Source organism: Labrus mixtus, chromosome 15 (genome assembly GCF_963584025.1).
Source record: "Labrus mixtus chromosome 15, fLabMix1.1, whole genome shotgun sequence".
In the NCBI taxonomy this organism is placed as follows: domain Eukaryota; kingdom Metazoa; phylum Chordata; class Actinopteri; order Labriformes; family Labridae; genus Labrus; species Labrus mixtus.
Genome location: NC_083626.1, coordinates 3,353,181 through 3,368,400, shown reverse-complemented (window position 1 = coordinate 3,368,400; position 15,220 = coordinate 3,353,181). Strand labels below are relative to the sequence as shown.

Sequence of the window (15,220 nt, the reverse complement as noted above, 5' to 3'; positions counted from 1 at the left end):
TGAATGTATAGGACAAATTTAAATCTGATGGTATTGCTGTATTAAATGACTAGGATCGGGTGGCTGCGGCTCAGTTGGTAGATTCGGTCGCCTCTCTACCAGAAGGTTGGGGGCTCGATCCCCAGCCCCATGCAGCCACATATCTGATGTGTCCTTGTACAAGACCCTTAACCCCAAGTTTCTCCCGCTACTTCGTCAGCAGCATATGAATGTGTATAAATGGGATTAGTTAATTCTGATGGCCCCTTCACATAGAAACCACCCCCATCAGTGTGTGAATGGGTAGGTGAGACCTGCGGTGTAAAAGCGCTTTGAGTAGTCAGAAGACAAGAAAAGCACTAAACAAGCTCAGGTCCATTTAGGATTACCAAAGTATCAGAACCAAGTGATTACTAAATGTGAATGAGCAGGTGAATCTCCAGGAAAAGTCCCTGAATTCCCTAAACGGTTGAATGAGTGATAAACGGATTGACAGATTTACATTGAGATAGCTGTTGACCTTGTTTTAAAGGAGTGGTTCGCACATCCAACTCTCTCATGAAGTACGTGCGTAGGGCATCAAACTATTACAAATAATGATCCTGCACACTCCTCTTGCTCGTCATCACCAATTTGTTGGAAAAAATCACAACATTTCGGTTCCTCTGAACCTTTGTCAAGAGTGTTTTCAGGACACTGAAACACAGGTTCAGAGGAGTGCAGAATTTAATTTTCTTTTCAAGCTGTTCACCTTGTAAAGTACCCACAGACATACATTCTAGGAGTACATCACATTTTGAATTAGAACATCTCTCAAGTCCAGAGTGAGGCAGACCATTAATAAGCTGCCATAAAACAGCAAATGTTTCTGGATACGCTTTGGCACTGAGTTGACACTACCAGTAAAGTAACATGAAGAAGTTTAGCTCGCTTTCTAAGATAAGACCCACACATGAGTAGTATCAGTAAGGCTAATGGTATAAAAAACTGTATCAAACTAAGCATTTTCCACTTGACCTCTCTCTTCTTAATTTCTAGCACATCTGGGATGTCATGATACATTTTCTGGGGATGATGAGGAATGTTAGGGGAACTTTAAAAAATGGGTCACTAAGATAAACTTTCAAAGTTTCTCAACACTTTTCAGACATTTATTTTACTTGCCAGTGGTAAAAAAAATAAGAAAAAAAATCATCCTCTACAGCAGAAGTCTACAAAATGCAGAACAGTGACTCTCCCTTCAGAGAACATCAAATAACCAGAGCCTTTTATATAAAGGGTGACAACCTGAAAGGGCTTACAATGGTTACCTTGAACAATCAGTCCGAATACCATTTTGCGCAATTCAATTGATTTTAATGGAGTGATTAATAATTGACTGTCAGTGCCAATTTAATTATTTTTCTGGTGTTGAAAAATGAAAATTGAAGACAACAAATATATACAAATACAGCTACTGTCGAAGTGTGCGAGCAACACCTCAAACATGTTAGAGCTCAGGTCGAGCAGGGCCACCTCATCTTGGATGATCAGTTCATCCCAGTGTTCCGCTAGTAAGCTGAATGGATTTCCAGCCCTCTAATTCCCTACAATTTCCTCTCCAAAATAATTGCCAAACTGCTCCCGTGGCCACTTGAAATTTGCAAGGCCACCCGATGTGCAGAGGCAAAGGCCAGCTACTTTGTATAAAAAACTTCCTGCAAGATGGCAACTTGTCCACATTTCCACTCAGCCCTGTTTAAAAAAAAAAAAGGAAAACCACAGATGACATTTTTTCCTGTGCACACATAATTTTGCACCAACAATCATTTCCAATGTGTCATACAAACAGTCCAATCCTGCCCCCGAATTCTTCTCCTCTGTGTGTCTGATTAAAGGAGTTTATTTGGGACTAGACATGCATGACCTCCTCATGCCTGTACATACAAGCTGCGGGAACCACTCCAGAGGACAAACAGAGAAGGTGTGCACCAATCTCATCAAAAAGGGGAAAACAGATGATGGCGACCCTTCATTGTCCTTGCTTCTAGTCAATGTTGTTATCTTTTAATGAAGTAATTCAAGGCTGAGGTGTGAGCTGGCACGAAATGACGAAACAGGAACTCCACCTGGACATTTAGCTCTTTGATTTAGCGCACATAAATAATTAGCTTTGAGCAGTTGGCCACATTGATGGACTAGTCAAATTGGATGGAGAATAAGAGACTACAGCATATATTGTTCAACAGCTGCACCTTCACATCCAATGCAACGTCAAATATACGGGGCTTGGCAGTGTTGTGAGCGAAGGGGATAACATTTAAATGAGCTCAATGTTGTGGAACTTAGTCACCCTTTGTATTGTGTGAAGTTACTTGAGAAACTGTATGACTTAGCTTTCAGTTTAAATGTTTTCTTCTGTGTCTTGAATTTCTTTGGTGATGTACCAAAAACTCAAGCAGCTTTGAAATCATGTTTCAGTTCTTGGTTTCTGGATGACTGTAGAGTATGCAGGGTAGTTATGAAATGGATCACAGTCGATCGGTGATCATTCAGATCACCAACCACAGTTCAGGATGCATGTGATCTGCAGATTTATTGAAAATGTCTGATCATGATGTAAAATACATTTACTGCCTTTTAATCCCTGTGGGGGAATAAGAAGACAAGTCAGTATCAATAAAAAAGTTTCTATACAAGATTTTCTTTTAGACTATGCGTTTAGACTGCGTCAAATGTGTTTCAAACCAACTAACAGTACCAAGGGGAGCAAAATTCAACTTTTCGTAACCTGTAGCAACAGTAAGTGTCCGAAAGAAACTGACGTTGTAGACGCTGTCAGTACAAAAAAAAGAAAGGGAGATTTTTTTGCATCATTGGTAAATATCTTCTTTTGTAATACGTGTTGTGAAAAAGGTTGCACCAGTGTTGTCATAAGTGAATTAACAAGTGGGAATGTTCCTCACAGTGACATCTCTAATAATAATGATAATCACACATATCGCTTTAAAGAGCCAGAAGGGCCCTTTAATTGTAATAATCATGTTCAGATCATGGCATGATCATGTATTGACATTATGTTCACATTATGTCACCAGGCGATGCTCTGCTGAGGCCTCAGCTGCTCAAGATGCTGCCATTCAACCTGAACAGACTGACCATCTCCCTCCAGCCGTCCCTGGAGAAGTTTGAGAGCAGGCTGCTGCAGCTGATCAATGCTGACTGCCATAATACAGTAAGTCCAGTCTTCCAAAACACACACACACACACACACACACACACACACACACACACACACACACACACAGCCTTGATAGTCCATGCACATGACACATTGAGGACAGTGCTGAGTTTCTCATGATGGTCGTTCCACCATGTTTAACTGTCTTTTGATCCATTTTTCATACAGCGAGTCCACAGTATGGGCATCTCACATACACATTTTAAAGAACTTTCACTTTGAAATAAAAAATCAAAACAAATATCCTTATAGTTAATACAAAAGCACATTCCCAATACTGATAACATTTCATACTTTGGGGATAACAGTTCACTACACTCCTGAAATTAAAGATTGCCACAATGGCCTTGATAAACCGCTGCCAAGATTATTTTCTCCTGCCGTATGCTTTCCTTTATCTCACTTTCCATTTCTTTAGTGTGCAAGCACAAGCCATTTTACAGCTGCCACTGCAATTTAAAGCACATCACCTCCCAAACTAAATGGAGCTTATCTATTCTGCTCCCCTTTTTCTTGGCTATGGAAACCCAGATGGGTAACTGTATATGACAGGTGTAGCTATGGACGAGCAATTATTTGTACAGTGTCTTTGCACGGGCCTATCTGTTCACTTCAGCCTAAGTGAGCTGTGTCTTTGGTAGGGATGAGAATTAATATGACAGTGCTGTCACTCTGTATCTCATTCCTGCTGCGCTTTGATACTGCAGGGCCAGATCCTCAAACTCATCACGGGAACTCGAGGGAATGTTTAGGGTTGATTAAGTGGAGCAAATGGTAGGCTGATATAGTCCATATATTGTTTCAAGGAAAATCCTTGTCATTGCGTGTTTCATTCACTGAACTGAACCTCTTTGCCACAGCCTGATAGTGACTCATCATCCATATTTCCGATGAAGAGTATGGCTTGATGTGCTGTTTATTGTACTTAAGGGAGAAAATCAATCAATCAATCAATCACATTTGATTTAGAAACCGCCAAATAACGCCAACAATTATCTCATGACACATGCTTGATATGTTGACAATCGAGGGGCATGTCCGCTACTTTCCACATGCTCTGGTAACTTTTATAGTCTAATATATAAATGATCCCTATGAGTAGTACCCACTATAAAAAATATGGGAAATGTGGCAGTTATCTACAATATTTGTTTGCTCATAAATTAGCCGGTCCACAGACTTTTTACACTGACAGCGGCCATTTTACTATTAAAAACCAATGCAGTTCAGCATATTTAGTGATCTGTATACTAAGTTCCAAAACACCCTCAGCATCAGCCAGTGAAAAGTACTCTGAAACTGAGGTTGTGGGCGCTGCCAGCACAAAAGAAAGCCATTAATGGACACAGGTCTAATACAAATGTGACTTAGCTAGTAAAGCCGGCATGTTTGGTAACATGCAGTGATGATATACAATGTTAAACTACTAAAGCAACTTAGTGAACAATAGTTTGTTAACATTTTTTAAACAGGTCTTACCTTGGGAAACAGTAGTCAATGAAATGTGTGGCAGATGAAGATGAACAGACGAAGACCATGCACAACAAATGCATAAAATTTGACTTAAACCAAAGACCTCTCAATTACTAACATTAGTCAGTTTTCCTCATCTTTCCTTGTAAAACAAAAGTTAAAGTCTACTCATTTAGTCAGTCTTGGAAAAAGTGAGTAAATGAAATTAATAGATTACCAAATGTTGTTAAATTCTACTCAGTGTGACTGTTTACAACAATGAGTCATTCTTATCATAGGTAACTGTGTTTTATAGTAAATATAACTCAGGCTCAATCCTATTTTTTACAGTGTAAATGCAGTAGACACTCTGCTGAGTTTGAGGCTTTTAAATGGCTTCAGCCAACAAACTAATCGGAGGCCATCATGGCTAAATCCAGTCAACAGCTAGATGCTGGGACTGTAGCTGCATATTGTTCCCTGGTTTAAAGTAGTTGATTTTTTGTATTTTCTTGTAAACAAACACAACTCAGCTGGTGTGTTTACTTTGTTACCCACCATAATGCTTTTTCCCATGTCTTTGAGGTCTTACAAAGTCATCAAGGGTGTTTACATCCTCATGACACATTTGAGTAACCATGTTTATTTAAAATCCAGAATTCTATACATCATCTTCTATAAGTTTGTTCTCTTTTTATTCCATGGCTGTACTTGCCCACAACAGCAATTCTTCATGTGTTACCATCACCGTGTAATGTAACCCTAATTTCCAGAAGAAATATTTGAATAAATATTAGCTTTACAATATTTATATTCAACAACAGATACAATTTTAAAATATAGGGAAAATAATGAGGGCACTAATGTGAGGCTGGCTAGTCCTTTCCCCTTTCTTTTCTTCTTTTCCCTTTCACATAATATTGAGCCTGTAATGTGACCTTGCCCAGGGCCACCATCAGACTCTTGTGGGAGGGCGCTGTTCTTTCATGAGTCTAAATTCGCTACCCTTCGAGAACTGCAGACATAACCTCAGGAGGAAGTCTGTTCTTTAGGGACTCACAGCGATTTAATTTTAGTTATACTGAGTTACACTTAAAGGAAGACTCAGCCATCTCTTAGTTTTCCATGCTGCCCGGCTCCAGTGCAGACACTCCCAAGATTCCCCTCATGAATTAAAGCAGCACTTTCAGTCCCTTGAAGGGCCTGGATTATGTGACCAAAAAAGGACTCCAGTAAGCTAAGCTAATGCATTACTTGATGAAAATTCTTAATTTAATTGTCACAAACTGTTAAGAGGCTCATTTTGTACTTCCAAATGTCCAAACCCCACACACAGCATCACCCTTTAGGACAATGACCATTTGAGCCATTAGGGGCGGCCTGTGGGGCTTCAAACTTATTTTTTAAAGATTCAACCACCAGACTTTTCTCTAGTTCTCCCCTGTAGTGAAGGGCTGTGTGAAATAGCAAAAAGGGGGCAATGTTTTTTTAATATGTTGAAAATATCGATTTAAACATGCAATGACTTGAGAAAGACTCTGTAACAAACAACATAAGCGTGTTTGTTTGTATAGCCTTTAACGCTGGCAGGAAAACCCAGGAAGGGTGCAGCGGGATGCGGGGATGAAACACTTGTGCTTTGAGAGAGAGACTATATGAACACAAGCACTAAGGCTACTGTTTCAAAATCAAATAATACATAAATAAATCATTACTCACATAAGAGTGTAGCACTAATGAAGTGCTGAACATTTTTTTGAATTTCTGAACAATTCTCTGTCAGAGTCGGCGGGGGGGGGGGGGGGGGGGGGGGGGGAGGCACACAGGAACTTGCTGGATTTTCTGATGCATCCTAACACCCTCACTTTCTCTCTCTTTGTTTCTGTCATTGCAAAGTTTGCTGGAATATTTTTAGAGATCATTTTGTTAACACAAACTATTGGTTAGGATGCGTCACTACTATATACACTTCTACTGTATACACTAATACTGTACTATACTGATTAATACCAGACTCTATGCTGTGCTCAAATGACACTGATTTTGTATCCTAAATTTAGATTTCGTAAGTCACTAGTCTCTCGGTTTCTCAGTATAGTAAAGTCGAGCTACAGTTATTGGTTATAGTTCGATTAGGCAATTTAATTGGCTGCTCTCCTTGTCCCAGTATAGAAGCAACAATGGAAAATCTATTTATTGAAGGAAGTTTATCCGACTCTGCCATGATAGGAGCAGATATGCCCCCTTTCAGTTTTGCAATGGACCTTCTTCTGGTTGAACTCGCTAACAAGTTAGCAAGTGGCAAACCTGGTTGTATGTCGAACTGTGAAAACATGGACAACTTTACAACTCTTTACTCTGTACATTTCATACTACTCACACTTTACTTTTGGTACAAATCTGAGGCATGCAATCCCTGAAGTTTATCATGATATCCAAAGGCAGAAGACAGAGCAACTTCTTTTATGCTATGCATTTCTACTGCAAGTCTGACGTTGGAACTGTGGAGCAGGCGTAGAACATCACTTTGTGTCTGTTTTCAGTCACACTAACAACTTTACATTCATCTGTTAAGTCCAGTTTTAGTCAGACTAAAAGAAAAGAAAAAAAAACTTTTCTACCTGCATATAAAGGTCCTGACTGACTTTCACATGGTTAATTAAGTAGTAGCACCACCAGCACTGCTTGTGCTCAACATATAACTGTGGAAAGAAGGCTGAATCTTTGTAGTCATTTTACACTATGAGGTAAGTGGGAAGTTGTCTTTTGTCTTTGTCTAGTGCTATGACGACATTCTCATGTCGGTGAGAGGTGTTAATACACCCAGAAAGTCAGCTTGGTTGCAGCTTTTAATTAAAGAGTACTTTTGTGTGTGAGTGTGTGAGTGTGTGTGAAAGAGATAGACAGAGAAAGAAAATGAGAGTGTGTGTGTGATCTCTGTGTGACCTTTAAAAGTGTGACTCCAGCTGGATTGTCATCAAGCTGTCTCTGAAGTGATGCTGACACCTCACCCGCCAACTCAGTTATACCGTTGTGTGTGTGTGTGTGTGTGTGTGTGTGTGTGTGTGTGTGTGTGTGTGTGTGTGTGTGTGTGTGTGTGTGTGTGTGTGTGTGTGTGTGTGTGTGTGTGTGTGTGTGTGTGTGTGTGTGTGTGTGTGTGTGTGTCTGACTCCATGCCAGTGTGTCATTGCTCAAATTGGTATCGAGGCAGAAACCGGGGTGACGAAAATAAAGAGGAATGGGGTGGCGGATGAATGTACAGTGCAGCATGAGATGAATGCTTTATGCTGGCTTCTAGTCTGACATACAGTCTTCACATAATCTCCCCCTAAGTATTACTATTTTTAGCACGACAAACTATCACAGTGTGCCTACTTTTTACAGTCCATTTTCTGCTGTAACGATTATACAGCCAGTGCCCTAGTTGATGTTCTTTTCATGTGAACTACTGTAGCTATTTTCCATAGCTTCACAGCATGCTCTAATGAGCAGTAGGCTATTTTGAACTACATTCTTGAGCATTTCCATACACACCCTGACTTCCACATATAAAAATGAACACATCTTTACGGCAACTTAAACATGTCTTCCTTCTTCAAGTTTGATTGACGCTAAGAGGGTTCATCAACTCAAATGACCTTTAGCAGCCACTTACCTACATCTTCAATAAAAATCACTCTTGAACAAAGGGCCTGAGATTGTGTCAGAAATTATGTAACATCTTGGCCTGTGATCAAAAGACTCGGGAGAACAGAAGACAATGAAGAGGAGGAGAGGAGCAGACGAGGACCGAATCCCCGCCGCAGGCAGAACAAAACGCCGTAGGCTGATTTAATGAATGGAGAAAGACTCTGGCAACAAAAGCTCCAGGAAGTTTTCATTTGTCCTAATAGGAGAAAACTCACTCAAAGTAGGGCTGCCCCTGTGGACGTTGTACTATAAAAAAACGACAAAGGAGGTTGAACATTTTGGAAATGGGAGGTGTCTTGCACATTGTTCTCAAAGGACGAAGAGTTTGGCTGCAGCTGTGAGTGTCATCACCGTGTCATGATTAGACCTGTAACCACTGGAACTGATGCAGTGCAAAGGAATGGGTTTAATGCACTCGGCTCACATCAGATATTCATGAGATGCAGGTCTTCGTAATGCTTGACGATTCAGTGATTAGACGAAATAAACTGCGGCTGCTAATGGACCCTTGAAGTCACACAAGACAGAATGCCCAGCAGTTAAATGAGGAAAAGTAGATTCATAAACTTTAAAAGTCTGACTGACACTGCTTTTCCATTTTGTTCAGTGTTTCCTCTGCTTAAGGCAGATATTTTCAGAATCTCACGAGACAGAATAAAACTACCTTAAGGACGCACTTAAGAACTTTCAGGTACGCAGACCGGATACTGGATCAGAAGGATCCATCAGTCACTAGTGGGAGCTTATCTATTCCAAGTTTGACATTATTGGATGACATGTATGATACAAGGGTTGGGTACCATTTTGTTTGTATAGATTCCGGATCCACTTCCGGCTCTGCTTTTAGAATCCGTTTCTTATCGATCTTGATTTAAAAAAAAAAAAAAGAACCTACAGTACATTTGCTGATTTTTTTGGCAGATTTAGGCTCTCAAATTTCAACTGTTAACTGTGACAGGGATTTTTATCTTCACCTTCATTTATAGAAAAATAAACATTACACATTTCACAAGATTAGATCAACAAAACAACACAATATATAAGAACATTTTTTGTTACATTTTGTCATATGTACTGTGATGTGTGAAATGTGATAACACCTGGAAATATCAGACAAACTTAAATCAATCAATCAGTCAATCTATATTTGTATAGCACCAATTCATAACAAATGTTATCTCAACACACTTTACAAAAAGCAGGTAAAACACCTTACTCATTGTTATATTACAAAGACCCAATGTCCATTTTAAGCAAACTCTAAGCAACATTTAGCAAAGTTACAGTGGCAACAAAGACTTCCTATCTATACAAATTTATAGATGTTACTCTGAATAATTTGATAGCAGTAATGCATTTTGCATACATAAAACCTGTTAACTCAACAGTGGCAGACGGCTGGGGTTACAGCCCTCTTTATTTAATTTAATTTATGGTGACGGGGTTAGGGCACCATAAATCTTATCACCACATGGTGACATTCCTAGAAATATTTGTAGACATGATTTGTTTACCTTAATATAAATAAAAATGTGAGCTCAACTGTTTTTCATTCCTGAGCTTCACAAGATGCTACTAAAGCTACTACCGCTACCTTTGGTCCGGGTGTTATTGTGGATCAGAGACCGCAACACATCGAACATATCTGAAATTCACTCCACGTTCCATAAATGCTTCATCACATTGGATGTGCATCTTCCATTGCATGACATGTCTTTGCTGCATGTGTTGCACTTACTTGTGTTATTATATTTAGTGTAAGTTAGCCAAACTTTGATCGATTGCTGCGGTCCGCCATGACCCGCTTCTCGCAACTTTGTTGACGTAGGCCTACTGCGTCACAAATGACGTGATTTTACGTGGACGCAGCAGGTGCTGGCAGAAAGCAAAACTTTTCGGACTGTAAATGCTCCCTGATGTTGAATCCTGAACAATTTATGTTGATGTTTGGAACTGAAAAGCAGAATCGAAATTCACGTGCCTTATCAAATCCACAAATTAAGTCACTTGGAACCAGTTTGTGGTTGGAACAGGTTCTAAATTTAAATATTTGTGATTAAAGAAGGTATAACTCTTACATCCCCCTTTGACAAAGATCTGTAAAAGGCTTGTGCAATGGAATCCACACATGCTAATCTACACACGCTATCGGCTAAATGCTTTGACTGACATATCTGTGGACAGCCAATTTAAACATTTTAGCCAGGACTGGAGGTTAACACGGATACCTTATTTGGTATCAGCTTCTAGGAGTTTGTTTCTGATGTTATGATGCTGTAAAAACTCATCATTCACCTTTTAACTTTTAAACTTCATTGCCTCAGACTTTATGGAAATGTTTTTAAACATGAGGCGGGTCTACTTGTTTTTCTCCCCTAAAGTTAAGACTCTTTTAAGCCAATTTCCCCGTGGTAACCATGATGGCAGCGGCATGGTTGTCAACAGGATCACCTACAGACAAGTTACAACTTTCCCTTAGACCACTGGCAGTTTGTGATAATCTACTGCACTTTACCCAACACTTTGAAGTAACAGCTTAGATGCTGTGAGTGGAATAAAAAAAAACAACAGCGGTAGAGAGGATAGGAGGACGCCTTCAGATCACACTGAAGTTATTTCGATAAGGTGACAGACAGCACTTCTTCTTTTACCAAACATATGATACATCTGCTGCGAGACAGATAAACTCAACACCAGTTTACTTCTACATTAATTACCACAGGTAATATTGCAACAGTGTACATAAATGAAATCACTGATGGTGGAGGCTGCTAATCATCGTGTCCATCAGAACTAACTAATCCCTGTCATATACTTTCAAACACCACTGGCTATGCCACCAGTAGCAGTTTGGGGTTCAAGGTCACTATGGCAAATAATCTTTAGGAGCTGAAGATTGAAACGCCAACCTTCAGGTTTAGAGACGACTTACTCTACCACTGAGCCACAGCTGCCTTGAAAACTGGTAATTCTTTAGGGTAATGTATAATTAATTGTATATCAAATTCTGTCCATTTGACTTTGATCTGTTTGCTTGCCATTTCGTTTTACTTTTTAACCTTTGTGCCTTCCTAAAAAGAAATCAGTTGAAGAGAATTTGATGAATGCCAAGACATTTGAAATACAGAGTATGTGATCAGTGAAGCTGCGTATAAGATCTCCTCTTGTGCTATGGCTCAGTGCCCACCACAGTCTGATCCCTGCTTATGCCCTCTTCTGAGCATCCAACCGCAATAGTGTACTTCCTCGACTGATATACGAGTCCATCTGCAAGGGATGGGAGCAAATAGCAGGAACAGTGAAATGCTGGATGGAAACAGCATTTACCAGCCTGCAAGCTCGCTTTGATTCCACAGATTGGGATGTGTTCTATAGCTCCCACTCCGACTTAAATGAACTGGCACAAACTGTTTCTTCCCGAGATATCCGTCTGTTTGGATGAGAACATTCCCTTTGAAACATAGCAGTCTTCCCTTTAACAAAGAATGAAGGTCACAAAAGTGAACAGAAAACTCATTCACCACAATTCTTTAGACAGAGAAGGATCAAGGAAATTAACTTTGTTAACCTCTGAGTTGTGATTAGAATATATTCAATATTGATGCCATTTGCATCTTTTGTGTCTCCATCATTCATTAACAAATCCCATTAAAATGCAAAAACAAAGAAGAAATGGTTAAAATGTAGCTAAAGATTTTTTTTTCTCTCTGTGCCATACAGCTTAAATAATTTCCTAAACTATTGCAAAATTTGACACAGTTTGGTGAATCCCACATTCTCCATCCTGCTGCTGTACACATAACATAATGTGGCAGATATATATTCATCTTTGGAACATTTTGGAATATAAATGCATTAGTAATTACTGTACTCTTGATTGAGTAGCTTCTTCTCAAAACTAGTGAGCAGCTTCTTATTTTTGACCTGTTTCTAAAGATGCTTGTCTTCAGAACAAACCAATGTGTAACGTGCTAAGTGCCAAAAACTGGGTTTGTTAAAGGACATTTTTAAAGGAATTATAAAGACAAAGTCAGGGTTTGTTTTGTAACTTTAGGTTAAAAAAAAGTATACAAAATATTACCAGCCCTATCCTTAAGTCAGAATATTGCTTGTCTGCGTCCTGTTGATTGGAATGTCACAACATTTATGGCTTCTTTCCAAGTGGAACCAATACTACGCAAAGGATAAAAGTGGCATGATATATGTTATGCTTAGATAGAGGAGGTATGAAGAAGGGAAAGGGAAATAGGAAGGCAGCAGTGTGACTGTGTTTTTTTTTGCCTTAATATTTTTGGTGTTTCAGCAGTAGGGCAACTGTGATTTATCGGTGGAAGTGCTGTGCCAGTTAAAATCTGTTAAGGAGTAGAGGAGTGGGAGGATGAGAGCGGCATGCTAATGAAGCTGCCACTGTTTCTTGCCATGGATGACTCACCCTCAATATGGGGGAGCTAACATCCACTGTGTGGGTAGCGGCACATCTGACTTACACACACACACACACACACACACACACACACACATATGCACACACGAGACACGCACGCACACACAAGACACTCACTTCTTGACATAGATACAGATGTGTAGTCAAGTGTCCTGATGGATGTGTTAGCAGTTGGTAAAAACATGGAAAACAACATGTTTACAGCCAACTAGCATCTTGTCCATGAGTCACATGACAGATGTGTGATAGTCACACAAAAAACTTCCAGAAGCATTTTTTCCTCGTGTTTGCTGTTTTTTTTTTTTTTGAAGGTAAGACAAACATGTCAGAGTTGTGTAACTCACTTGGTAATTGGCTTATACAAAACTCATGTGGGACACCATTTCACCCGCTCTCTGTGTCTCACACTGTCTTTCTCTTTCGCAAACTCACACACCCCTTGAGATGACAGTTTGCCATCTGTACAGTTATTATTACCTTTTACAACTGCCTCCACGTTGATTTCACAAAGTACTGACAGAAAAGCTGACGACTTTTGAAGGTGCTATACAGAAAGAAAAAAAAAAAAGGTGCTGCTTGCATCAGCTATGAAGCACCGGATCAAGATGTTTTTGGCCTGTATCACAACTTCGTCTTACGTCTACAGCAGCAGGATTTTTTTTCTTATTCCAGGTGTTTTGATAGTTGAAATGTTAAATGACAAAGAGTTCAACGTTGTCATATTTTACTCTTCTGCTGCCAGTTTTACTAGATAGTTAAATTGCCATTTAAGTCACAAAGTCGACACAGTTAGATTTATTTTTGTGCTTTTTTATGACTTTATAGAGATATGACAGTGGATAGAGTTAGAAATCAGGGACAGAGAGAGTGGGGAATGACATACGGGAAAGCGGCTACAGGCTGGATTTGAACCCGGGCTGCCTGCCTGGAGGACTACGGCCTCAGGAAAAGTGGTTTAATTAAGTCATTTGATTGGGTTTTTAATTTTAATACTTCATAAAACTATAAAGACACTTGTGTTGGTCTAAATAACAAAACTTTAACGTTTGGTCTGGCTCAAACTCAAACTGATTCATTTTCTATGTTCTGGCAGTCTGTATAAAAACACAGGCAATGACTTCCTCAGATCCAGACGCTCACTGAGCAGATCATGAGAGGTGAAGGCCACATGAATTATTACAAAAACAGCTTTCCCTGATAGATTTCTGTTTTATTTCAGGTATCTTCATTGTGCTTTTGATTCTGTATTTATAAAGTACAGAACTAACAATTTGAAAATAGTTTTTTTTTTTTAAGTCCGTTTGACACTGTGAGGGCATAACAGGACATTAATTTAAGTAGACTAAAGTTATTATAGTTAGGTCTACTTTTGCCCTGTGGGGGCAGTGATAATTTAAACCTCAACATACTCCTTCACACAGTCTGTGATTTTGTGCCAGTTGTCCCTCCTGCAGAAGAAAGCTGCAGCTGTGTAGCTTTGAGCCTGGACTGTGTCTTAACTTTTTCTCATTTCTCCAATATTAAAATTTGTTCTCAGTTTGTAAAATAGGCCACATGGCTGCCTGAAGACTTTTTCATTTGTGTGATTGCTTTTATGATGTGACACCACCCAGTTAGTGTCAAAGTAGCCAGAGCCAGACGGGGTCAAATTTATGGATTAGTGAATTCAAATAAAAGGATATCCTGCATATGTTGTACTCCCACGGTAACAGACGCCTCTAAGGCTCTCCACCTTATTATTTGAGCTGGGATTGCCTTGAATTGCTGAATTTGGCACCCCCTGATAATAAGACCATCATATCACACAAGGTCCATCTCTGATGAAGCATTACTACTAGGTCTGTCAGATATTTTTTTAAATCACAATTTATTGCTGAATTTCAATAGTAGAACATGATTAATTGTTTTACTAATTGAATGTTTAAAATTCCATTATTTTGCATTTCAAAGCAGTTAATATTAACAATGAGAAGTAATTCTTAACATTGTCAATTTTGGAATCAAATAAATGCAAAAACCTGTACTTTATGATCTTGACTTTTCCATTTAATACTCAAATATGTGCTGCACTGCTACACCGGTGTGGTCTGGAACCATGACTTAGAGGCAGGAAACAGTTTCTAAGTGCTTGTACAAAATGCCTCACTGATGTCCATCCAATAGAGTTTTAAAAGTGAAATGCAACATTCAGCGGCACAGCCGTGTTGTTATTCTCCATCACTGTGGCATCGGGAAGAAGCTTCCGCAGCGCCAAAAGGAGCAAAATAGCACAGGATTAATGCCATTTTAAAAAAATGTATGCATTTATATCAGATGTGTTTTTGGACTTTGCATATGAATGTGTATGAATGGGATCAGTTAGTTCTGATGGTCACTTTACACAGCAGCCTCTACCATCAGGGTGTGAATGTGTAGGTGTGACCTGTGGTGTAAAA

General features: G+C 39.4%; 1 protein-coding gene across 2 annotated transcripts in view; it reads left to right on the top strand.

Annotated features, from left to right (window-relative positions):
* nphp4 (nephronophthisis 4) overlaps positions 1-15,220 on the top strand; it is a 200,754-nt gene that overhangs the window by 50,255 nt on the left and 135,279 nt on the right. For both annotated transcript variants that reach the window (XM_061057571.1, XM_061057569.1), the window contains exon 6: positions 3,057-3,193. In XM_061057571.1, coding sequence (XP_060913554.1) covers positions 3,057-3,193 — 137 coding nt within the window. The remainder of the gene's footprint in view (positions 1-3,056; positions 3,194-15,220) is intronic.